General features: G+C 44.5%; 1 protein-coding gene across 4 annotated transcripts in view; it reads right to left on the reverse strand.

Moving 5' to 3' along the window:
- Positions 1–8,508, reverse strand: part of SP3 (Sp3 transcription factor) — a 42,638-nt gene extending 34,130 nt beyond the window's left edge. The window contains exons 1-2 of one of the 4 annotated variants that reach the window (XM_038142296.1): positions 7,114–8,504; positions 254–5,828 (exon numbers count right to left, since the gene is read on the reverse strand). In XM_038142296.1, the coding sequence (XP_037998224.1) occupies positions 254–260 (7 nt within the window). In that variant the 5' untranslated portion in view covers positions 261–5,828; positions 7,114–8,504. Of the gene's footprint in view, positions 1–253 lie in introns of all 4 variants that reach the window. The other 3 variants (XM_038142297.1, XM_038142298.1, XM_038142295.1) reach the window with 3 other exon arrangements.
- Positions 8,509–26,465: the final 17,957 nt, after the last annotated feature.

Genomic DNA, 26,465 nt, shown 5'->3' on the forward strand with positions numbered 1-26,465 from the left:
CCCTCCCTCTCCCCCCCCTAACCCCAGCGCTCCCCCCGCCCTCCCGCACGGAGCCCTCCTCCTCCTCCTCCTCCTCCTCCCCGTGCTGCTGCCCCTGCCCCTCTTCTCCCTCCTCCCCCTGCTCCTCCTGCTGCTGCTCTCAGTGCCGCTCTCGCCTCGCTCGCACACGGACGCTCGGGGGCCGGAGCGGGGACGCGCAGGGCCGGAGCAGGAGCGGGGAGCCCCCGGGGCGGCTCGGTCGGTGCGTACGTACCGGTCATGGTGTGAGTGCGAGCGGCCGGCTGGCTGGCTGGCTGGGCGGGAGGCAGGCAGGCAGGCTGGCTGGCTCGCACACAGGCCCTGCTGGCTGGGGCTAGGCGGCTGCCGCCGGGGACATGCTTATTGTGCTCACGGCGGGCTGAAGCGGCGGCGGCGGCCCGAGCCTACTCCGGGTTTTTTTTCCTATTTTGATTGACGGTGCGGGAAAGCCGAAAGGTGGGGCTTGCCGCGGGAGAGGGGGCCCGGCCGACACCGCCGCCCGCCCGCCCGCCTGCCAGCCCGGAACTCCCGCCCACGCCCGCGCGCGCGCGCTCTCATTGGCTGCGCCTCGGCGCCGCCGCCGCTCGCACGGGCCGCCCGGGCTGCCAGTCACCCGCCGGGGGCGGGGGGGCGCCCCATGCCGGGGTGGCTTCCTGTTTGCCAGGGCTAGTGCGGGGAACAATGAGCGGGACCCGCCGGGAGGCCGCGGCCCGCGCCGGCCGGGCACCCGCCGTCCCGGGAGGCGGCACCGCCGGCGCGCTCCTCTGGCACCGCGGGGCCCGACCGTCCGCAGGGGTCAGCGCATAGGCACAGCTGCGCGGCGGTGGCGCTATGCGTCCAGCCCCCCTCCCCCCGCGCCCCCGCCGCTGTTGTGCCCGGGGGGCGCCGGGCCAGAGCTGCGATCTTTCGAAGTCTCCCCGCCGGGGCTGTCACTCACGGCCGGCGACAGCCGCGGCTCCGGGGCGAGGGCCGAGCGGCGCCCGGCCGACGGACAGCGCCGCCGCGCTTTGCGCTTTGTCCCTCCGGCGCTAAGATGTCGGCGCGGCGTCCCCAGGGGAGCCGGCCCGGCCGGGCGGGCGCTGCCCGGAGGCTGCCGCTGGCCGCCCCCCCGCGGGACCGGCTGTCCGGATCAGCGCCGGGAGCAGCGCCCGCCTCACGGGGCGACCCCGCAGCCGCCGTTGCATAAGCGCTGTGGCGGGCTCGCACCTGCCTGGGCCGGGCGGGGGAACCGAGAACAGGCACTGTCTCTAAGGCAGAACAAAACCCGTCCCGGATAAGGCCGCGAGTTCGGTTTAAGGCTCCACGTCCTCCCAGCGGGAGTACCTGCCGTGAGCTGGACACCCGAGCCGTGGCACGGATAGAACATTTGTACCAGCAGGCTTTATTTTCATGGTGTTAAGGAGAATTAATAAGATTCCCCTCAACGTCAGTTTGTTGCTTTGTGTCTCGTGTTATGCAACACAAAGGAAACTGGGAGCTCTAGGATTGTTAAACTAAGACAGGAAATATATTTAAAACGTTACATAAGTATATGATGATACAGGAATGATTATTAGTGGGCCCTGTTTCTCTGTAACACCACTTAGCTTGTGAAGGGTTCCTGTAAAGAGGAACAATTTGGGCTTGGCCTTCTGTCACATCTGAGTGTATGTGCAGGGTCATAGGACAGTGTGTAGGTTGAGGCACTGATTTTGACCCTCAGCTTGCAAATTATCCTGAAGAATGACTTTTTGATGGTTACCTTTAGTGTGGTGTTCCAAGGAGTCTAAATAAGGCCAGAAAACCTCAAACCTGCTTTCCTGTTACAACCTTTAATGTAATTAGAACTGAGGATGAACTAGGAGAGGCAGTGAGCACAGTCTCATATGTCCACAGTTGGGCTGAGTGTGTGGAGTCCCAGGCTCCTGAGATCAACTCACGGCCAAGTTAGTAACTAGGAAACCCAGAAGTACAGTCATAATTTTCAACAGCCTCTCTGAGCATCAAATAAACAGTGCTTTTTAATCAGTCCCAGCACCGTGACCTTGCAGTAACTGCCCAAGCTTGACTTAGAAACTATTACAGAACAGGAAAAAACGCACTCAGAAAATGTGAATTTAATATCAGTAAGTTATGATGGATAAAGATTGTTCTTGCTATATGATGTATAGTCTTATTTCTAACCCGTTTACTTTGGCTGGTGTGTTGAGAGTACCTTCAGGTGACTTAATAGTAAGTTGTAAATAATTCCCCAATCTTTTTGTCACAATTCATTTTTGCCAAGGTACTTAAAAAAACTCTTCTGTTTGTTAAATGTATGTATTTATTTACATAGTCTCATGTAATTCTGCTTTAGAGTTAGTTGTTGGCAAGGTAAATAACACAGACATAAAGAAGAAGGGTTTTTTTCAATTTGTATTTTTTATTTCAATAAACAAAAGTTGTAACTGGGAACAGAAGTCAGTGGTTTTTTTTAAAGTGTCAGAAATAATTTTTAGCTGGTGAAAGCTGATACACACAACCTTTAAAAATCCATCAGTAGCCTTGTACAGGACTTGGGAGTTTGTTTGGCAATATCAGAAGTTGCTAGTGAAACGTATGAGAGTCTGTCATCCTGGAACCAGAACTATTACTGATTACTTTAGACTTTCAGTAACCTAGCTGTTCATTTAAAGACCGATGTAGAAGAGAAATAATTTCTGCTAAGATGCTGTGATGGGGAAAATTACATTGAAAAACTGGCCCTTGCTATTTAGCAGGGTATTGCCAAATACTATCAATGGCATTTTGCGTTAGGAAGGTCATGTCGTCTGGGGTTTAATCTAAATATGAAAGGTGTTCCTTCTTCTACAGCTGGGTGGGTGCGTGTTGAGAGCTGTCTGACTTGAGGGGGATGTTGTCAGTAGAGCAGTTTACCTACATGGATCTGATTGCAGGCTTGGGACATAACTGCAGTGCTTTTAGACTGAAAGATTTGAAATACCAATAGTGGAATTGAGTTTATATGTAAAAAAGTTTTCCAGTGCAATAAAACTCAGATGTTATCAGGCTTAACGCTAGCAGAGGACCATCTTTTTCTAGTCAAATATCTAAAATTGGGGGACACTGTTACAATGTATTAAATTCAGATAAAGAACTAAACCAGAATATGAATAGACTGTTTAAAAAGTAGACAAAAACTCATGATAAATTACAAGAAAGTTGCAAAAAAAGATATATGAAAAAGAGGTGTAAAGATAGTCAGAATTGTTAAATACAAACTGCTTGGTAACAGAAATCACGTGTCTGTTTACTCCTTTCCAGCAGCCATTAAGAAAACATTTAAAGAAATGTAAAAAGAAAATGAGAAAGGACATTATTTGTAGGGCTTTTTTGCTTACCAACATACTAGCATTAAGACATTAATCATTAGAAAAATCCTCAATACGTGAGAGAGATGCTGTATGAGAACTGGACATCTGCGTTCCCCTTGGTGCTGGTTTTCCTGCAGAGTTAGCGCTGCGGCAGTAGCCCCAGAGACTCAGCTCCATGCCCAACTAGAGGAGCCGTTGTTTTCCTTGAGCTTGCCCGCCCGATGTACCATATCCATATGTGATCTGAATAAACTAACCATGACCAGTTTATTCTTAAAGAGCCTTGCCTCTGTAAGACCTTGCCTCCTGCTTCTGGGCAGTTCCTGGTTAGCTGCAGGTCCTGGGATGAATTCTCAATCAATTTGCTGAAAATGGTGTGTTGTAATTTGAGCTGTGTAGATACAGAGAAAGTAATAGTGCTCTATAAATAATAAGAATACTTCTACCAGACACCAAAATGCAGCAGTTTCAGAACTGCGATGCAGCCTTTGGGGTAAGTAGCAAAATAATGTGGAAGAGGAAACAATGTCTACCAGCTTCTGATGAAACTTGAGAGAAGGTTTTGACAGATGAAACAAGATGCAACTTGGAAAGAACGCTAAAACTTGATACCTACCCTGTATTTCAGTTGTAAGCTCAATGCTGTATTTGTCCACTGTAACTTATATCTCATTGGTTCAAGTCTTGGAGCTGAGTCTCAGTGTCAGTTCAGTACAAATTCAGAAGGAAATGCACTGTCTTAACACAACTTCCATTCAGGACAGTGTCTGCTATACTTGGAAATAGCTTTTCTGTTTCTATAGTTCTTTGAAGTTTCTGAGCTATAACATATTATTTCTGTCTTTAGTGGTCCCTGCTGTGGGTAACCCTGCATTTCTTTAAAGGGTTATATTATTGAAGGTTTGTTGGTATGTGGTCCAGTTCAGTTTCCACAGCTGTGGTACTCCATTCCTCTGTCGAGTGGTGGTTTTGCCATGCTGAAGCCTAGAATGCAACTGGACAAGACGGACAGGAATGCATTCTGCTGGGACAGAATGTAACACCAGGAAAACTCAGGCTCAGGTCACTTTAGTTTGAAAGGCTGGGTCTGAAATGCCTATGAAGAATCAGTAGGGATTCCATTCAACAATCTACCTTAAAACATGTCCTTTACGGGAGGGACAACGAGCAGGATTATGTGTAAATCTCATACCTCAGAAAATAACTAGAACACTAAAAAAACTAACTATTCAGGAGAGGTATCTTTTTGAATTTGAGATGCCTTCTTCTGTTTTAGTAATGTGTTTAAAATTTCAGTTGAATCTGGAAAGCCATGTTTTCCTAAGTGCTAAACATTTGCATGGTACTACAAAACCCAAGATAATGACAGTGTTTTGAATCAGACCTCTTAAACTTCCTAGCATTCAACTTCATTTTGTATTTCAGCTTGCTTTTGCAATTTGTTTAAGTCTTAGGAGACATGAATCAGAGTGTAGCTAGCAGTCCTGGAGATACTGCACTCTTAATTTCTACATCCCATATGGGTCCATTTGCTTAAGAGTATTGGGTCATCTTTATATAGGGCCACAGGCAGGACCGACAGGAAGTTGACCTGTGAGGGTTCGTGAGTCAGCACAGAGTAGTTGAGATAGTTGCATGACTTGAGTTCATCAAATAGAGAAATGAGCCCTTGCAAGTATAAAATCAGCAGTGGTTAGGGAAGAGTCTTGGCTGGCATTGTGTCATCATCCTCCAGAAAGCACCTTCCTGTTCTTCTGGCTACAAGAACAAAAATTTTGCTGGGGGGAAGTAGGCTTTAGCAGTAGGTGTGGTCTACCCAGAAGCTGAGCCAACCTAACAGCTCATGGACGTTGCCATAAGAAAATCCTGCAAAAATACGCTTCTGATATTGCAAGCTAAATTGAGTCAAACTAGACACAGGGAGCAACAGAGCTCCATGGCTGGGGAGGAGAGGTAAGACTCCCTTCAGCAGCTGCAAGTAGATTAATTCAGGGTGTCAGACTTGCCAAACAACACAGGAACTTGCTTTTGGCTATGTTTTGAGTAAAATGTCGGGTCAGTAGCCCAGGATTTCAAGCCTTTAGAGGAGCACAAATGTCACTTGAGAGCATGTGAAATATCAAGGCATTGGTTTAGTCTGCTGCATAAGTGTGATGGTATCCAAGTATATGAAAGACAAATAATACTTAGCAAAATTGGATTTTAGGAGAGCATTTTTTCTGTTTTAAATGGGGAAGCAATTTTAAGAGTACTGGTCTCTGCTTGAAACAGCTCCATTAAAGAAAGGTCAAGGGGAAATGTGTGGTACCTGGATCCAGCTGTTAGCAGGGGAGACATTGGGTTCCACTGGTCTGCTCGCATCCAGTAGAAGATATGGATGGGGTAGAGGCAGGCCTAGCAAACTCGTGGGCAGCCACAGCAGAAACGTGCCTGCTCCAGGCTCTTCCTGCACTTCACTGGAGATCTGAAACACGCTGCCTGGTAAGAGGAAGAACCTGTGAATAAGTAGCCTAACAACCCAGTGCACAAATTTAAAGGCTGTGACTCTTCACCAGCACAGATGACTGATCTTGGAGGAATGGGGCCAACAGAAAGTCTCTCCAAGCTCTACATGCACCAGTAAGTGAGGGCAGACCTCTGAAACATTGCTTTCAAACTACTCACTGTATTTTTGAATTTTTTTGAGCAATTGGGACAAAATAAGTCATGTTCCTTTTTAATCAGAAATTCTTCCTTGTTTGTTACAGCTGTAACTTTCCCCAAGTGATACATTTTTGTATATTTTGCAAATTTTCAAATTCATTAGAGACATCTAGTATTTGACCGGTAAACAGGTTCTGTTCTTAATAATGTTAGAGAAAACTTCCTTGTGTTAAAATATGTCATTACAATAGGGAACAAAGTTCAGTGTAATTGCCCAAGGTTTTTGGAGTTTTTTCCCCTTAATTTCATTATCTTGGTTTTAGTTGTGTAAAGAAATAAATAAAGAGTATATTAGTAAATCTTGTAAAATATGTGTGGTTTTTATTCAACTGGCAGCACAGTCCATCTAATAAGAATATTTTTCATTAACAAAATTTCTTTCTACTGAAGATGAGACAAAGAAGATCTAATTAGATCTGAAGATGATCTAATCTCCCTCCCATTTAGGAAGAGGCGACAGGAAGAAGCAGATCAGTACGTAGCTGAAAACTTGCCATTTAGCAAGTTAATCATTCTTCATTTCATCTCTCTTAAATGAGAAATAGATGTCTTTTTTCAAACTTCCTAGAAGTTGTCTTTGGGCCCCATCATTATCCTGTTTGTTTATCCTTAATTTGTGCCCTTCAAGGTCATCACAACAGATAAAATCTAATAATAGAAATAATTGGGGGGAAAATTGTAGATCCATTAGGTAAGGTTAGAAAAATTGTTCAGATAAAGAGGCCACATAACTGTGACTTGCAGAATCAGTAATACAGCATCTAAGGATTTTCCTCCAGTACCCATCACAAAACTAGAATGGAAGTAATTAAATAGATACATAGATAAAATATAAAGTCACCTGAATGGGAAAAAATCTTGTGTATTTCTTGTCTAGTGTAATTCTTTCTCACAATTTGCTGGTTTATTTTTAATAGTATTGGTAGAAAAGGAGGCCAGTGAAATGAAAGAGACTAGCAAATTATATGTGTGCACATATGTTTGCTGGAAATCTGAAAACATAATAGCAGGAGTTACACATTCTGAAAGGAAGTACTTCTGGAGGGATGAAGAGACTTACTTCTGTGCATCTCAGTCTGAATTCCCATTCCCAAAACAAAAGCAAGTAAGACTCCGTGGCTCCCTCTAGGAGAAGGAAGTATGGCTCTGTAGTCCAAACCACATCCCGTGCTTTCTCTGACAAGTCTCAGTTCCAGCAGCCAGAAGGTGTGGTCTGAACAGTGAGAGATGAAATTAATGTCCCTCTAAGGTCATTTTGGAAAACTGTACGTAAGTTCTGAATTCTTGCATATCTTCAGGTGAGGGAGGTTTTTTGTTTCTTAGGGAAAAAAAATCCCTGACAGGATCTTTGAAAAAGGAGTTGAGGGTAGCAACCTACAGAAAAGGGCTAGACGAGACACTATGACATGAGAGCCTTCCCTGAGAGAGGTGTCTGCTGCAAAAAACAAGCAGATCTCAGAGAGGTTCTCAGCATTCTCTTTTAATTGGTGCTAGAGGATTACACACAGCCCATGTCATCTCAGTCTGGGGGCTTAAATGCCCCCAAGGTGCCTGGTCCACTCTCCCTGTGAGGAACCTCAGTTTTTGGAGAGCTCTGGCATGTTCACAGTGGCATAAAAAACTTCTGTGGTCTTTCCTAGAAGCATCATTTTATTAGAGTAGACAAAAGCACTAGGATGAACAGAACAAATTAGGTTTGTGCCTAACTTTGAAAAAGGAGGTGGAAAGTTCTAGGGTTTATTTAACATTTTCATGTGTCTACATTTCTGCAAAGTCCGAATCTATTATTTGGACAAGACTTGGTAACAGATGCATTCCCCTTATCTCTTACCTTCCTGCTTTGCCACAGATAGTACTGGAACTGCATCACAAACACCAAGGGAGAGAAAGCAGAGTGAGATGAAATTCTACTTCTGGTCATAGAAGAAAACTGTTTGGGGGGAGGGGGGAAAGTTACTAATTAAAATTTATCTAAGGAACGCCTCAGTAAAAGAATCATCAATCTGTTTCAGCTTAAGTCTGAAAGAGGCATGTTTGAGGCTGAAAATGATAATTAACACACTCATGGTGCTCACATAAAACACCAGTGGATGCTTTTTAACTGCTAATTAACCTCTGGCTTCTATAAACATCCTTAAAAAATGCACATCTTCATCACCTTTATTGCAGCTCTCTAGCAATCACATACTTTACTTCTCAAACGATGCTGCAGATCATTCCTGGTCCTTTTGACCTGTTTCTATTTCCAAACTACTGCACAACCTTCCCAGTCTAATGACACTTGCAAACATCTGCACGTGCTGCAGGTGTCCTTCCTATTCCTAAAAATTAATTAACAAAAGTTAATTATTTTTTAATGTATTGTTTCTCTCTCTTGTGTCAATTAGTATCTGAGTTATTGAAGTGGATCATTGCTATTAGTTTGTTTTCACAAAGTTGGAAAATTCAAACTCTGCTATCATCTTAATTACTTACAAATGAAGGATAAAATTCCTTCTTTTCTGTGGCAGAGGTCCAAAAGACATAATGGAGACAGGATGTTGTGGCAAGCCTCCGTTCCCCATGCGTTCCTCCAGTCTCAGCAGGACCACTCTGGCACTGGAGGCAAAGCGTGCATGCCGTGCACAAGCGCAACTCTGCAGTTCCAGGACACAGAGCCCACTACATCTTTTACTTTGTAATAGTAGTGCCAGATTCTCAGCAACACATGCTATGTTTAAGCAAAGTGGTAATTGAATGATCTGTGTACTGCATAGAAAAAAAAAATTAATTCATTCTCCTTTTCCTCTCCCAAAGAAGTAGCATTGCAATACTTTTTTTCCTAGCCTGGATTCCTACGAAATTAAAATGGGGTTGAGATCATTATCTCTTCATATGTAAAATAAATCTCTGTGTGTGCGCACGCAAGTGTGCAGACAGATGTGCATGTACGTACTTGAATGTTGTGCAAGAGAGAAGGAACAAGAACAAACAGTAGCCAATTTTAACCACATCTGACGGAGCAAAAAAAGGCTGAAAAATTCCTGTACATTTCACAAGAACAAGCTGCTGAGTAAAAGGAGACCCGCCGACATTTGAATTACGCCCTTATTGAACACCAAGGAAGCTGTGAAGATGAAAGATGTCACGAATCCCTACCCCACAGGAAAAGCTGCAGTCAGAGCTTCCAGCTATATAGACCTAGGGGAATCCAAACAAGACTTGCCCAAGGGGAACCAAGCCCCATCAGATCTGCAGCTCAGAGGACTACTGGTCTGTGCTGGATTTCTAATCCATTGCTATCCAGCCTTGGTGATGACATACTCCATTTTTTGGCCTTTGACTTTGGGGGAAAAAAGATATTCCTTAAATGCAGATTTCTAAACCTGATGAGCTGAAACCCAGCATGAAAGGAAGGACCAGATTTTGTTCCTAAAGACCCTGTGGGACACCCTTACAAGAATCTACATGTGCAGCACACTATGCAAAGAGAAAACAGCATCTTCCAGTTCACAGCAAACTAGAGAGAAACTTCATGCCCTGGCAGCCTGGAGTTTGATCTTAAGGTAGCAGGAACCAGTGCTGTTAAAAAGCCTATCATCCCACTTTCTGGTCTGTCACATCACTGATGCCCATGGGTCTAACCATTCATATGAGTATGGTGAGGGGCACACATCTTGGGCCTCTGAATGTTCCTGTTTTTTCTGCTGTATAGGTGTGGTATCCTTGCAGGAGGCACAGCTGAAGGAAGTTAAGTCAGAGTTCCTGGCACTGCTCACCCTTCTCAGGGCAATGCAGGGCCCCCAGCTCTGCTGGTCTGCCAGAGACATTCCTACCAGTGTCACACGTCTCTGGCACCTCACTGCATGCTATAGGAAACGGACAGTGCGAGGAGTCCAAGCCCAGTGCTGCACCATGTGTCAATGGACACAGTCTTCCAGGAACCACTTACCCGCTATAGTGCTTGTCTCAGTCACATTTCTCCCTCTTCATAGCTTGGGAGTGCTGGAGTGCTGGACAAGATTTGTTTACTTCACCCCAGGGTTGTGTGTTCGTCACCTGCCAGTAGCACCTCCAGGGACAAAGTCTGGTACTCCAACATGCACAATCCCTTCTGGATGACTGCCTGACTTTTTTGTTCTTGTCACAGTAACTCAGCTTTCATCTATCCCTCTCTTCTTTCACTGTATACCTCAGACCCTCCTTTGCTAAGCACACATCTCTAAAAACACAGTCCAGGAACTTTTGATTCTTCATATTGTGTAACATGGAAACTTGTCTCTCAAGCTCAGCAATCTTGCTTGCAGGTGCTGAAGCAATCAACGCACCTAGGCTGCCTTGGATGCCTGTGGCCATATCTAGCTGTGCTCTGGTTCACTGTCCTTCATATCCCACACAAAGGAAAGATAATGAAAGGATTCAACTCCAAATCCTATTCCCCTCTTCTTCCCAAAAAGATTAACTCCAGTAAAACAGATGTGCCCATTCTTGTCACTGGGTGACAAAGGGATGTGTGTAGCATTGTTATTCTTGCTGCTAAGTGTTTGTGATCTTATCCTGAGGTTTTTTATGAACTTTTTTTTTAATCTTTTGTTGCTACGAGAATAATAATGATTAGCGAAGCATAAAGAATCTCCAAGGCTTGGAGCAATAAAGTCTTCTAAGCTCTTAACTACTCTAAACTCTTAGAGTTTACTCTTAGTCATCTAAACTAGCTACATTTTGCTATTTTTTTTACTATAAATACCCATTCTATTCAGTATGTTATACCTACCAGTCCCTGTTCTTCCTGATCTAAAATAAATTAGGTGAGTAGCCTTCTCTTTGTGCTTTGTCATTCATTACTTAAGGGTATAGGGAGGAGGTTAAAACAGCATGTTTGTTAAATAAGTAAATGTTTAACAAGTTGACTCCAATTTTAACGGTCTATGGGAACAGTATTATAAAACCTTAGAAAGCTGGCAGTACTCACTGATTTTTTTTTTTATGTGACTCTCAAGTTAGTCGTTGGAGCCATTTTATTTCCTGGATGATTATACAATTATGTATACAATTTCTGTAGTAGGACAATTCAGCATAAACATCTACAATGAAACAAGTCAATTAAACCTGCAAGTTATTTCTGGTCCAGAGGGAGAGAGCTGCCTTTTTCTGATTTACTGTTCCCTAAAGAGTCAAGGCCCCAGAGCAGTAAGACCCTGCTAAACTCAAAGCTGAACACACACTTGATTTCTGTGGTTCTGGGACCCCAGACCCTCACAGTTCTGTTGTAATTCACATTTGAAAGTTAGCAAGCATTTCTTTATTCCCATGATTTTCAGGCAGTAGAGGAGGCAGGCTGGGAAGCAGGTTTCTAAAAGCCACAGGAAAACAAAACAAAACCAAAAATCCACAACAATTTTAGGGGTTTACAAATTATCTGTGAAATTTTGTAATCTGCCCCCAGGCTTTCCATGAGGAGAAGAAACTTATTGGTCAAAGTCAGAATAAAGGACCTCAAATTTTGTAAACTTCTGTAAACTGTGAGTCAGATATCACTTTTGTCAAATAGAAATCAATAGGAATTAAGGGTTGAGGGTTTCCCATGGGGGCAGAGAGGCAGACACTCTCATCAAAATTCAGCAGCAACCTGGTTTGCCCACATTTGCTATGTGGTCATCAGTGTGGAGGTTGTAAACAGAGGCTTCACAGAGAACAGAACAGGCTTTATCTTAACTGAAAAAGCCTCACCCTGCCCAGTATCTTGTGTTTAATTCAACTCCCCATTCCAGCCTGTACCAGACCATTTAGGATGCATTAACCAAGTCTGAGAACTCCCAACTAGTGAACATGCAAAGTATTTTCATTGCTGCAGCTAATCTACAAAGACCAATATTTTTGTGTTTACACTGTGAGAAACAAAATATCCTTATCTCTCAATAAAAAGCATTTGCTCTTTGTTAGATACCAACACTGTTCAACTCCAAAACTGTTTGAAATCCTGCCTTGCTTCTTATCTAACTCAGCAGTGCCCATAATAGAAGGAAATCAGAGAATTCCCTCTGATACCACTCTACCTCCCCACTTAGGGACTCCATCCATTGAGGATGTTCTCCTCATAAAATCTTTTTTAATTGTGGAAGAGATTATCCCCATTTCAGAGACATGAGTGAGATGTGCAAGAGCATCAAGAGCCTCGTCAGAGGTTACATGTGAAGTCTCATGGCAGAACCAATAAATAAATTGCCATTTGTTAATCCCAGTCCATCCTCCATTTCACCATCTTTCTGTCTTGAATGGATCAACAGTTTCCTTTTCCTGTCTTTTAACTAAGTATCTAACTGGTGTTCCATTCTGTTCTTTGGAAAATATTTTTCCTTTCTCTTGCAGATGTTCCACATACCTTCACAATTTGCAAAGTGCTGCCACACAGCATTGGTTGGCGTTCCTGGAAGCAGCAGACCAGCTGCAGACACTGCTCCCAAGCTCAACCAGCCCAGGTTCTGCCTCCACCATGCACCTGTAGTTATGCAGAAGGAGAACAACTTGAGGCATTAATGGTGAGAGAGGCTCTGAATTTAGCAGCATCGCAGTCCTCTCGAGTGCCTCAAAGCCTGAGCCTGAAATCCTACAAAGCCCCCACAAGTCCTGCTGCTGCCTGGTCCATGCTCTCTGCTTTGGATCATTTTGCACAGGCTTGTGTGTAAGAAGTGTCTCTTTACAGCCCCATGGCATTACAGCCACCTTGAGATTTTCAGCATGGATGTTAACAGAGGCCATTCCCAACATTTTGTCCATTAATTCTACTGCCAATATACTGGCTGAAGACAAATTAGATCTGGTTTTCCACCTTTTCATTTAAGGTTGTGCTGTAGTTAATAAACCCCCAAAACTAATTTTTCCAAGCCCACCACCAGTGCAATATTACTGGCTGTTTCCTTGTGGGACAGTGCTCCTCTCTCAATCATCTCTGGTTTTCAAGCCTTGCCACCTGCCCGTCTAAGTTGTTAAATTCTCTTTGACATTTTTCTTTCAGAGTAGAAAGAGACCATTGAAGAACATCATGCAGAGTCTCAAGCAGTTCCAGAATTGATTCCTCAAGGCTCAGGCTGTTGAGAGGGCAGCACGACTCAGAGGCAGGGCCCAGCAGAACTTGTGGGATCCTTTGAGCCAGCAGCATGCTGCTTGAAAAGCCTTTCTCCTTCAGACACATTCATGCCTCAAATCACTCACTACCAAATATAGAATGTATTCTTTAAAAGGAACTACTTTCCTCACATGAGGTATCCAAAACTGTTGGAAAAAGCAAAGCTGAAAAACACAATGATACCCCTGGCCAAATATGAGATGTGATTAAATCAAAATGCCTCCACAGGCTGACCTGGTGGCCCTACAGACCTTCCCTTCACTTCACCTGGTTGGCATTTGAGATTCAGCCAGGCTCCCAGGGGTGCCGAGGCATTCCCATTCCACTGTGTGACGGATCGCGCAGGCACGCCTCGCTCCAGCAGGCTGCCTGCATCTAGGAAGGGGCATTCAGCAGGATCCTTGTTAAATAACACAAAGATATTAAAAGTAACCAAAACAAAGATGTAACATTCTCTTGTCCAGAGGCACCAGCTGTTCCACGGTTGCTGCTCCTGCTGCCATCTTATCTGGCCATTACAAAAATAGTTTGTCTCAACATTTGGTCTCTGTCAAATAGAAAATTGCCAGCTCCTCTCCCACCAGGACTCCAGTCCCAGGCACCCAGTGCTGCCTTGGCCCCTGGCTGCTCCTGCAATGCCAGCCCTGCAGAGCCATGGGTAAGGCAGCAGCACGTGCTTTAGGTACACACTCACTCATGGAGAAGCCCAGGAAGAGCCCAGAGCAACACGTGTGTTTTACATTTGAAGTATAATCATGAAGTGTAATCATCATTAAAAAAAACAGTTTGCACGGTTTACCTAACATATCCTTTAATGAGGAAGTGTAGTTCCTAGGAAAAGATAAAGGATGAGTAGGAGAAGGATAAAGCCCCTTCTGCTACTTTTTAACCCCTTTCATGCTGAATATGCTTCCTTTTACCATCCCGGGAGGCAGACTCTCATTCTAGGGGCAGGTTTTGCTTTAAAACACATTCTAGATTCCTTCACACAAAGAAAATGTTTCTGATTCAGTGCTTATGCTGGGTAGTTGTTTTAGTCCCAAAAACAGTGCCCAGCAGGACCAGGGTAGTGATTGTCCCCCTGTACTTTGCACTGGTGAGGCCACATCTCAAAATGTGTGTTCAGTCCTGGGCCCCTCACTACAAGAAAGACCCTGAGGCGCTGCAGTGTGTCCAGAAAAACACAATGAAGATGCTGAAGGGTCTAGAGAATAAGTCCTATGAGGAGCAGCTGAGACAGATGGGGGTGTTTAGCCTGGAAAAAAGGAGGCTCAAGGGGGACCTCATGACTCCACACCAGCTGAGAGTGCATCTAGTTGAGACTCAGCCTCTTCTCCCAAGTAACAAGCAATAGAACAGGAGGAAACAGCCTCAAGTTGTGCCAGGGGAGGTTGAAATTAGATATTAGGAAAAATCTCTTCACTGAAAGGGTTATCAGGCATTGAAAAAGGCTGCCCAGAGAGATGTGACGCTTAGGGACATGGTTTAGTGGTGTACTAGGCAGTGCTGGGTCAATGGCTGCACTTGATCTTAAAGAACTTTTTCAACCCAAATAATTCTATGATTCTAAAGAAGGCGGAATAACTCTCCCCCTCTTTGTTTTTTTTTTCATTGTTATCCAGCCTCTGTTTTTTTCCCTCTGTGCCTGATCTCATCTTTGTGTTTTTTTCACTTATCTTCTGAGACTACTCACTCCATCCCTCACCTGTGCAGCTGACACATTTGCTTCCATGCTGAAGCCCCAAATGAGCTCTGTTAAGTAGCACAAACCAACCCAAAGTTGCAGTCACCTGCCTTGTGGCCCAGCACCACTTAGGCTTCTCACTCTTCAAATGTGTCCTTTATGGGTGTTTTGGATCCATGCCTTGCTATGGGGGCCCAAACTCCTCAAGGCTGGTGGTCCAAGCTGAGTTCATTTGCTCCTTCCCAGCAATGCTGCCCTGAATGCCTTTAAAGCACAGCATCCACCAGGAAACAATGACCTTGAGGGACTTCTCTCTGCTGCTACAACACAAAGTGTGAAAAGCAAGATCACAAATACCACTCTAATAAGGATTTTGATATGCATTTTCTTGAACATTCAGAGATCCCATCTCATCTCCAACAGCTTTCAGACTTTCAGTCAACATTTGCCTTTGTGCTTCTTTACCTTGTGCATAAAGACTAACCCTGTATAAGACAGTATTCAGGCCAAAACTGAAGGCTACACAAGCAAATGTCCCCTTCCTTTGTTGTGGAGTGGTTAACCATGGTATGAATTGAGCCATAAGAAAATGACAGCCATTTCCTGGAATTTGCACTCTTAGAAATAGATTAGGATAGTCATAATAAGAAGATGCAATTTATATACGAGAAAAGCCCATGCTTTGGGTTGTGTGCATCTGATGCAAAACAGCACTGAAATGCTGTGGCACTGGGAGGTCAGGCTGCTTGGTTGAATGAAGGGAAAAACACAGAGGGGAGGAGGGAAAGCAAACTCTCCCTACTCCTCAGATCAGAGCACAAAATTCTGCCCACTCCATTGCTCTACCTGAGTACCTGAACTTGATCACACTTGAACTTCTGGGACTTGAGTACAAATGCATCCCTTAGATGCTGGCCAGCTGATCATTTCTCTTGCAACATTTTGCACATTAATTTTGCTATCCTTTTATTTTAAGGCTGATAAAAACAGTCCAAACACTGAGGAAACCAGAAGACCAGAAGCATTCTTGCACGCTGACTTTGCATTCCTAGAAGGTAAATCTAGTTAAAGCAAGTCTTGTCCCCCTGCAGGGACAAGACTGAAAGAAAACCCCCCCTAGTTTATATCTTTGATCCACCAGCTTTACACATGGAGCACAGCATGTCTCCCACAGAATTTTGCTGAGGGCTATTTTCCCCTTGTGCCAGTGAGACTTTGGAAGGTACAGTGTGCATCTGTTCCAGCTGCAGGACAACTACTGGGGGCCAGGAAAATCAGAGGCAGAAGGGGCATCAAAACTATTTTCTGACTCATCACTAAAAACCAATAGGAAAAAAAAATCTTTCAAATCCTCTTAAGATGTTTTTATATTACACATTAAAAATTATACAGATGTGATAAAAGTCTCTCCTAAATAAACAGGAACTTTACAAGTAGCTATTAGAACATTACACAGTTTGTAGCAACACTATTAAAACCCCAAGAACATTTATGATCTTCCCTTCTAACCCAGGGTATGCCAAAATGCAAAAAAATAATTCTAGTGACAAGAAGATATACAGACAAAAATGGTCTTGCAATACTTTCTAAGCTGTAGAAATAGAAATGCAGAACAGCTGTAGAATAGCAGAAATGCATTGGAATCCTGCTTGCTCACAGACATCATCTGAGCACCAAACATCGGGTTTAATTATCAGATCCTATCAGAGGAGAGACACTCCACAGCTCTTGTTGGCCATATGGCAGTGGGCATCTCCCACCTCTCTGTCAAAGAACTTCAGCGAAGGAAACAACGTACCACACTTCATTAATGATCTGTTTCTAGCTGCTCTGAGGGGGAAGTTTCTGATCATAAATCTTCCCACTACAGTGGTGCAAAGAAAAGTAGCTGCTCCAAGCTGGACAGGATTTAATGCTGAACACAGTGCTGACAGATGGGCAGAAGGTTTAATCAATCTATTTCATTGTTAGAATCAGCCCAAGTGTGGGATTCTGGGAGTAGCCTACACAGGTCTTTCCTTTGCAATGCAAGGCAAGGATCCAAGCATCTCCTAAGTGAACCTTAGGAGATGGCCTTTTGGTGCTGATTTCTTCGCTGCTATACTGGATTAACCACAAGGGACTGCAAAAGAAATTGTCCCATTCTGCTGGAGTCTAGTCAAGCAGGTAGCAGCAGGACTGGCAGAGTCACATCCAAGGGGCGTGGCAGGGACAGACACCTCAGCAGGGCTGTGCCATGGCCAGTGTCTCAGTGACCAACGGTGATCATCCTGTCATGTCTTGTGGTTTCTTATATCCCACCCCAAAATTCTTGCTTCACTTTCCTGACCCCGTATCTTTATTGCGTTCCCTTCATCCCTAGCCATTCTTGATATTCATAGATGTTTTAATTATCTTCCTTCAGCTTTGTTTATTTTCTTTTCTTATTTTTCTCAGTATTTCTACCCAAAGTTACATGCTTTCTCCTGTCCTTTCTACCTGCACACTTGGAACAAACAGCCACTCTGTAAACTCTATACTTATCCCTGTACAACCAAGGAGAAGAGAGGCATCGAGTAGAAATGAGAAACAGGGAACGAGGCTGACTTCATTGCAGCTGCAGTGCTGCCTCTGAGCACGGCTAGTCCTCCTACATGAGCCTAGAGCCACCTACCTGCTTCATACCAACAGCAGCGACTTCAGCAGCCCAAGTGTCTCATGGCTTTGCTTCCTCCTGCCTGACATTCAGATAGTGGAAGGCATGTGGGAAAGAACTCGCCCTCTAAAACAACATCTTCAGCAGATCTTTCCTGAACCCTCTGAAGTGCCAAGCCACTGCAGTGTTTGCAGCAGTGCACAAAGCACACGGCTCCCTGGCATAGCTCACCACTGTTCCCAGCTCTTCTTTTCCTGAACTCCAGTGAATCCTAGTGACTCCAGCATCACATCCAGCCCAAGCACAGTTCCAGCTGGCACTCTCCTGCTGTGACACTGGGTCCTGCCAAGAAAGCTCTGTCTAAGATCCCAGGTCCTCCACCATGCTGGCATGGAGGAAGTGGATTGCTGCCTTTGGCTAGTGGCCTCCAAGTGCCCCTCAAAAACCCCAGGGAGATGAATGGGCCTTGTGAACTCTTGTATACACCTTCCTTGATGTGATTGGAGGGTCATAGACTTCTGAGAAAAGCAGACCCGTTCCTCCTGTCTACCCTTCAGTCAAAGTAGTCTTAGAAATTCTTTTAAGTAACAGCAAGCTATTTTTAAGTGGCTGATCTTTCAAATACTGAGTGGTATCACATATTCAGAGAGGCACAGCAAGGTTTTTTGTCTTGAAAAAGCTTAATTTCCTGAAGCACATATCAAAATCCTACCTTATGAATCCCTTCAGTGCAACAGAACTCTCCTAGTTAAAATTCTACACGAGCATATTTCTTTCCTCCCTGCTCCCTGAGGTACCATTCTCTCTATGTACGCTACAATAACAACTGTGCCTTTACTAAAATTGAACAAAATAACCAGATCTTTGTAGAGGATAATTAACAGCCAGCAGTGAATCTTTGTGCTGATTCAATGGCATATGAATGAGTGATGAAAATTCTCCTTTGCTGGAGAGTTAATGGGATATTGTTACGTTTACATATGCTTTGCCTCTTGTATGATAGCATGTTTATGGTGTTCATCGTTTAAAGTCAGAAATACGTACACAGATATTTTGCGTTTGTATTCAGACAGTTATGCCTCAACATGTTTGCCTCTTTTTCTGTCATTAACAAAATCCCCGCTCCATCTGCATCTAATCCAAATTCCTCGTGTCCATTCTGAGCAGGATGAGTAAACCTGAGCCTCTCCAGCTGTTCCTAGAGATACGAAGGTTCATTTCTGGAATTGAATTTCTGGGGTCTTACGTAAACTATCTAGGTTAGTGCCCTCACACGGGATACTTCACAGAGTATTTGGAGGTAAATCCAGTGACATTACACAGGTCTGAAATACTTGGAGCTCCCAGATTTTTGCGTGCTTTTCATTCCATGATAGAAAATTCTCGTGTTCTTTCCTATTGGGTAACTAAGTATGTAGGAAAAGTAGCAACTCTCATTTGAAATACTGCATGAATATCCATTGAGTGTACTTATATATTACATATTTAATACAGGAGTATCTCTCAACTCTAGAAAACAATTGTAGAATAATTGAAATGAGAACATGGGCTTTCTAAAGTAGAAATACTAGCAACCATTCTTAAAAAGGCAAGAGGAAGAAAATACGTCCATATATATGTTTAAAAATAATTAGTCAATAAAAAATTATAATAATTAGTAAAATAAAACAGCTCTCACCTGGCTGCACATTGCAAGTGAATTCCTGCATCACCAGAACATACCGAGATGCAGCTGCTTGAGTGCAATGGCCAGGCAGGGACATGCAGTTTTGTCACCGCTGTTACCTGGGTGTGCATTGCTAAGCACACAAAAAACTTGGGAATACTGTCAGAAGAGGAGCCTTTTCATCTGACCTTAGGCCTGTGAAATGGTTGGAAAAGCAATAACACGATCTCTGGCACATCAACAAGCGTGCCAGGCCTGACGTAGGAGTCCTGGCGGGCAAAGAGCCTCAGCAGGGAATTTGCCATTGCAGGTCAGGGTTTGCCCAGACTGGAGGGATGGTCACACCTCACAGCAGACTCCTTGCTTGCTACAGGCCTCGCACCATTTCTGTAACTGCTGCTCAGTACGTGGGCTCTTCTCCCCTGCAACCTCAAGATGCCCCTTCAGTCTAGGACGTTATTCACACCGAAGGTGTCTTTCCAAAGTGGAGATTTAAAAAGAGGATGGGGAGAAAATAAAAACATTGCAGCCATCAGATGCAGACAGCAGCATTGGACATGACCTCTAAAGGTGCCCTCAGAGCCTCTGACCTCCTCTGCCCTTGTATCATGTTTTAAAAGAGTCTTGAATTATATTTTTCTTTGAAAACTAAGAGGGATGAGAGGTTTTACAGGATGGTGTATTTGTTTGTTTTCCTTTTGACATGTAGGGCCTGTCTCTCCCAGAAGGGATGCTGGATAACTGGGCAACTAATGAAACAATAATATTGTCTGAGACAAGGGAGCCAAAATTTGGAGAGGAAACTTGGGTTTTTTTTAATTTGTTTTTGGTTTTTTGTTTTTAATCTGACTGCTTAACATTCCTTCCTCCTGACATCTACTGGAGTTTGGTCACCAACTGACAATTCAGAGAAAAAATAAATCTTTTTGTAAAATATTCAAGAGCTCCATTCCTTCTAGCAAAGTGTCCACACTAATGCACAGCTACCAGCCCACAGAATGATGTTTCAGGGAAAACCAGCATTTACCACTGTGCACATTATTTAAGGGGTTAAACAGAGCAGAAAAGGGGGATTTGTCTTTTAAGTATCTGTCCACTGCCTTTTTAACCATCGTACAAAAGAAAACAATAAAAAGAAAATAAGAATTGCTCTGTAAATCACCTGTGGACAGGAGACATGATGAGTGGGAAAGATATTTAGTTCATTCAGAGGGATTTCTTCCACGCATCGTAAAATACGTTCTCTGTAGTCCTTAGCAAATGTATCCTGCACGGTAGTATAAATGAATGTGAACAGTTTGAACTGCTGGCCAGAAGGGCAAACTCGACAAGTACTGCACTTGAAGTTATTCATTGCACAAACAGTTGAAAACGAGTCTGATTCTGCACAGGTGCAAAAAAAAGTCACTCTTTGTAGAGGAGGGTTTTTTGACATTAAATTAGTTCCAATAGATGATGATGGAGATGCACATAATGAATTTGTAGCTATGGGGAAGCAGAGCCTTGCTTCTGACCCAGATAAAATCCGAAGAGCTTTGCTGATGTCCGCGCAGGAGGAGCCGCGGCCGCCCGCCCCCGCTGCAGCACCTTGCCCAGCTCCAGCAGCCTCGGCACAGCGACGAGCACAAACACGGATTACTACACTGAACACGTCAGGCTAAGTCAATAGTTTAATAACCACTATTAAGGCTTTTCCAAATCCATTTAACAACTGTAAATTATTCCAAAATAAAATAGCCTCAGCCAATCAGCTGTATAGTCACTGACCCACAACTATGTGCTTATTTCTCAATTAAGCAAATGTCCACATGCTGGTTGGCTTCAGCTGCTTTTGTGGTTTTGTATGTTGCAAGTCTCAGCATATAAATCCCTGTCCCTTGCCGAGGGCCTCAGCTGTTTCCGGCACCAGGTACTGCAGCCTCACCCTCGCTGAGGCGAGGTGCTGGGATGAGTTGTCCCGCTCGCATCCCACCCAAAGCCAAGTGCCCAGCCCTGCCAGGGCGCGGGACCGCTGGAGCCCCCTGCTCACCTGTGCGAGGAGAAGCGTCGCCCTCTGCCTGGAGCCATCCCTGAGCTCGCCGGGGCCGAGCCGGGACAGCTGCCCTCACCTCTGGGAGCAGCACCTCGGCTCCAGAGCTCGGCGGGCAGCAGGGAGCAGCCTGGCAGCGGCAGCGCCGGGACGGGGCGGGAGCCGCGCCGGAAGGAGCCCGAGGCAGCGCTCCGGCGTTCGGAGCCAGAGGGGCTGGGGCGGCCAATCAGCCCGCCGGGGGGAGCGGGGAGAGCCCGGCAGGCACAGCAGGAATAATTGGAGGGAGCTCCTAATTAATTTGATAATAACCCTAGCCTGTGTTAACACGCTCCACATGCAAAAATAGCTAAAAAGTGCCAATTAGCAGTGAAAGTGAAAGAAAGCACGTGATGGGGAGCAATGGAACCTCGCAGCCAAGACCTGACGGCACACAGGTGTGCCAGGCCCTCAGCGGCACCGTCCCTTCGCCAGGACGGGGGTGACATGCCTCTGTAGCCTTCTGTCATGGAAAGAGTCAGGTTCCTTTTCTCTACGTGCATCCAACACCCTGCTGTAGATGGGCTCATGATACATTTTAGGTGAGCTCTAAATTCTTTTTCTGGCTGGTTTTGCAAGACCTAAAATCCTCATTCTCCTCAAATGCAGGGGAGTCTGTGGGACCTGGGTGGCTGCACGCCCTGGGGAGAGGTAGAGCCAGTGTACAGAGCCTCAGCCTCTTCGAAAGCAGGGCTGTAGCTGCATGGCCAAACTGGGCATCAACAGACATCTTAATCCTTCCACAGCCATCAGTTTTTTCCCTTTTCCTGCCACTCGTCCAGTCTGTCCATCGGGAGGTTTGGGTCAAAGAGGGCAGAGCAGCCCCACGAGCTCCCTGCCCAGCTGCTGATGGAGCCAGCAGAGCCAGCCCGAGGGGAGTGCCTGCAGCCCTCTGGAGAGCCAGGACATGCACGGACCCCAAAACTGCCCCGTGGCCCCTGCAGCACTCATCTCAAGATGCTGCTAGTCCACAAATCAGATTTAGAATTTAATTTCTAAATACTCAGTTGGCCTGCCACCAGCATTTAAGATAGCCTTTTTTTTTCCTTCTATTATTCCGTGTCAAGCTGTTTTGTATTTTTACTCCTGAATTTTCTCAAAGCTATAAGTGTCCTGTATTACAGCCTGACCCCAGGCCAAAACTGGCAATTTCAATATATTTTCCAGAAAATAGACAACTCAGTTGTCATTACACGTTATTAAAGTTTTACTAGGCATCTTGCATATAAAGCATGCAGCTATAATAAGCTCCAGCTTTCTTTCCAGGCAAATACGAAAGAGGGGTTTTTAAATTAATATTTGTGAACTGAAGTCCATGGTTTGTGGATGCTGTTGTGATTGCTGAACACACAGATGGCTGGTGTTTTACTTATTTCCTGATCCTGCAAAGCAGAGGGCAGGTACAGGCATTTATGTATACCCATCTCTGAACAGGTCACAGAGCTGACAAGGAGAGAAAGGCAGGGAAGAGAGAGGGAGTTGCTGCTGGCTCCTGTTGGGACTAGAGAAGAAAAGGGGGCTGGACTCCAGCAGCCCATCTTAAACAGCTCCCATTCACAGAGCATGAGGTAACTCCCAGCCACCTGACACCCAGCACATGCTTTCAGGCATGGTTGGGATGGAACAGGTGCCTCCAATACAGCAGTGGTGCCTCCAATACATCTCAGGTTCACCAGCCCTTGGGAAGGTCAGCTGGAAGTAAATGGATGAGAGGACAATTGTGGGAGACTCTCACCTGGATGGAGGTGAGCTGCACTCTAGCACCCTTGGCACACCCTTGTGTCCTCAGCTGGGCTGAATTCATGTTTAACAAAGCCTCGGAGGAACTCCCACCCTTGAGGAGCCTCCCAGGCTGAGGAAGCAGAGGGAGCTCGAAGTTGCAGCGTGCGCAAGAGTGAAAAGTGGGGTTTGCACCTGTGCAGGAAAGCCAAGCAGGACTCCTCTCTGCACCTGGCACTGACTTAAACGCTGGGGCCAAACCTTGGGTTTTAAACAAAGCCATAAAAGAAAAACTCTCTCCAAACATTCATGAGCCTCTTTAGAAAGGTTCAATTTAAGACAAACCACAAACTAGGCACCTTGCCATGGGACTGCACTGCTTTTAGCAGACCCCATATATAATGGCAACCTGAGCAGGCTGTTAAATGCTGTAATGCAGCCTTCTGGCCCCCAAGGCAACTTCCTCCTCCGAATGCCAGAGCCAAATCTCTGCAACAGCAAGCTTTAAATCTGGAAACACAAACTACCCTCCCATCTCATTAGAGAATCCAAGTATTCACTGGGACACTGTGAACAGTAAATTGAATACCCAAGTTAGGGATAAGGGAGGCTACATCTCTCACTGCTGTGAGAGCACTCGTGTTTGGGAAGTGTCATTAAATTATAGTGGCAGCACTTGGTCACAGCATAGTCTGCCTTCTGCCTTTTAATTAAATGATACCAAGAGGCTGTGCTTCGTACCATGTGCAACAGAGAAGGCATTGGCTGTGAAAACTATCCCTGCCACTGCTGTCAGCTCCTGTACCAGCACACTGCACAGGAGGAGGCATCTGCTCCTCTTTCCCTGGGAATTTATTAATTTTAGACTGCATTGCAGTAGAGCAGATTCACCCCCCCAGTAGAAAAAGAAATAAAACACGCTCCTTCCTTAGAGCAAAGAGACCAAAACTGAAGCATGGGACAAAGTTAAAAAACCCCAACACACATAACTTTGATGTATTTGATGCAGGAAATGACATGGTTTCTCTAGTTACATTGCTATGAAATCTTAAGTGAAAGATTGCTTCCAGCAGAACACACTGATTATATCTGAGGAGATTTAAGAAAAATTAAGATTCCAAGGCCCAATTAATTTTCTGATCAAGAAATCAAGATGGGTAAGGAATTGGGAGTGGCAGCTGAGTTGCAAGTCTTTCTTCCTTGATTGTGCTTCTGTATATTAAAGAAGCTTTAAAACCAAGGTATGGGAGAATAAAAGGCTGACCTTTGATGTATGTGATATGCCATAAACTAGAACCAGCCCTCCAGATTTCTGTTTGTCAGCTTTGCATTTACGGAACAGAAGCTGCCTTTGAATATAGTTTAATGTGATTACAGGTCTTTCTGTGACTGAAGTTCACTCTTAAAGAGAGTAGCCTTCATATATTGCCCCTTTTCCTTCATGGAGTGTAAAGAAAAAAGCAGGTCTGAAAGATTTGAGAGCCTTTGCTTCCTACTTGCCTCTTTTTCCTGGAATCTTAAACTCATGCAAAATCTTGTCCTTTTTTGCTAGAGAAATTTGTGGATTGTCTTCTCTGTGTGGGTAGAGGGGCTTCCTTGCTCCTATGGAAAAGTACGAGAAAGACAGTTCCTCACAGAGAGATCTTTGCTTAGAAAGGTACTAGTGACAACCAGAACAATGAAAACAGTCCAAATAAGACACATTTCTGTGTGCTGAGCAAGGATATTGTGCACTTGGCAGAAGTGAGCCCATATCCTCCAGCCAGCCGCAGAACCTTGCAGAACAGATGTGCTGTTCAGTGTTTAAAAACTTACAGCTGAAAAGTAAAACCCCTTCCAAGATCTCCTTCATACATTAATAATAAAGTACCATGTTATTTTCAAGGAATAGTGACTAGAAAAAATTTCTGCAGAACCATGTTCCTAACAAAATCTAAACCTCCAGCTGAAAATTTTGACTACAAAGGAGGAAACCAGCCAAACTTACCGCTGTGACAAGGAGTTTGAGAGACTTCTCCATGCCCAAACCAGCCCCATGCAAATGCTGGAATAGGGGTTCACCTCAAAAACTGGGGGGAAAGGGAAGTCACCCAGGAGTAAAGTCAACTATAAGTGAGATTCCAATGCACTGCAGGTAGTGAAAACTGTCTAACCCCCTGAAGTTTGCAATCCTTATCTAAAGTACTGTATACTCCGTAGGTAAAACCTCCTGCCCCAGAAATCCAAGGGAGGGTGAAAGAACTCACTTGAAGGTTTGCCTCTTTGAAAAAGACCTAAGGAAAGGAAAAAAGGTCCATTTCAGGGCTCACAGAATAAGAGTATTTAGATACTCCTCCTTAAGAAAGGACCCAGACGCAAGCAAGGTTTGTGCCATAGTTTAAATCCAGGTTCCCAGGAAAACTTGCTTACAGAAAGATGAGAAGATCAGAGGATCATTACTGCAGAGGATTCAGAGAAATTATCTCCTAATACACAGTTGAAGACAGAACTAGTCTTGGTCTCTCTTTGGCTTGAACCTCTACTGAAATTTAATGCTGACAAATCAAAAAGGGATATATCCAGAATTTGTAACCCTGATAAAAATGGGAAATCTGTATCATCTTAATCAAAGGATATGCCACCCTGAGCTGGATCTGTGTCTTGTCCCTTGGCCTCATATGACTCCTGTGTGCTAGAGGTTAAGGGTTTGTTAAAGAATATCGGTTTTGATTAAGTGTCACATATGGTGTAAAACATCCTCTTTATCACTGGCAGTGAAGGTTGGGGGCCAGACAGTGCCTTTTAGTGAGCTTCTAATATAAATTAGGTGTCTTAGGTAATGGGTGGTTTTCACACAGCATTGATCTTTCTATGGTCCAGTGAAAGTAGGTGTGTTTGGTGAGATGTCACAAAAGCAGCTTCCTGGCACCTATACTAATGGGCTGGTTACCCCTTTTGGAGTAGGACTTGAAAAATATAGCACAGGAATCCCCCCCTCCCCCTTCCTAACTTTTTCATTTTCTTGATGTAATGGGCAAAGGTCTATATATCCTTTACTCCTTTGGTATTTCAGTCCTTGTATTTGCAGTATCACTCAGTGAATCTTAAGCCACTCATCCTTTTAGTCACTTACACCTCCCTAAACTTGCATGAACTTAAGGATGAAGTGGTTATGAGTAGACTGGGTTACTTACTATTTTTATCCTCGTACAACCTTTAAAGAAAAACGTATCAAGGATACCATCACCAACACAACTAAATGATTTCTATTCCCCATTAAGTCCTTGTTGGAAACTTTGATGGCACAGAAACCTGAGAAAAACTGTTGAGATGTTAAACCCTAAGTTCCCCTGCCTCAAAAACAAGAGCAAGCATGCGTTTCTGTGGACATCAAAACGTGTCTGTATTTTCCTCTTTATGAAGCAGAAATTCTCTCAGCTTTGTGCAAAGAGTGGCATGATCAAAAGCACAAACTGAGCACACAAGATCCAGAAGCTGTAATGCAGAGTCTAACTATGGACCTCAGGTAAAGAGGGTATACACAAAATAAATCTTTCCT

Source organism: Motacilla alba, chromosome 7, assembly GCF_015832195.1.
Source record: "Motacilla alba alba isolate MOTALB_02 chromosome 7, Motacilla_alba_V1.0_pri, whole genome shotgun sequence".
NCBI lineage: Eukaryota > Metazoa > Chordata > Aves > Passeriformes > Motacillidae > Motacilla > Motacilla alba.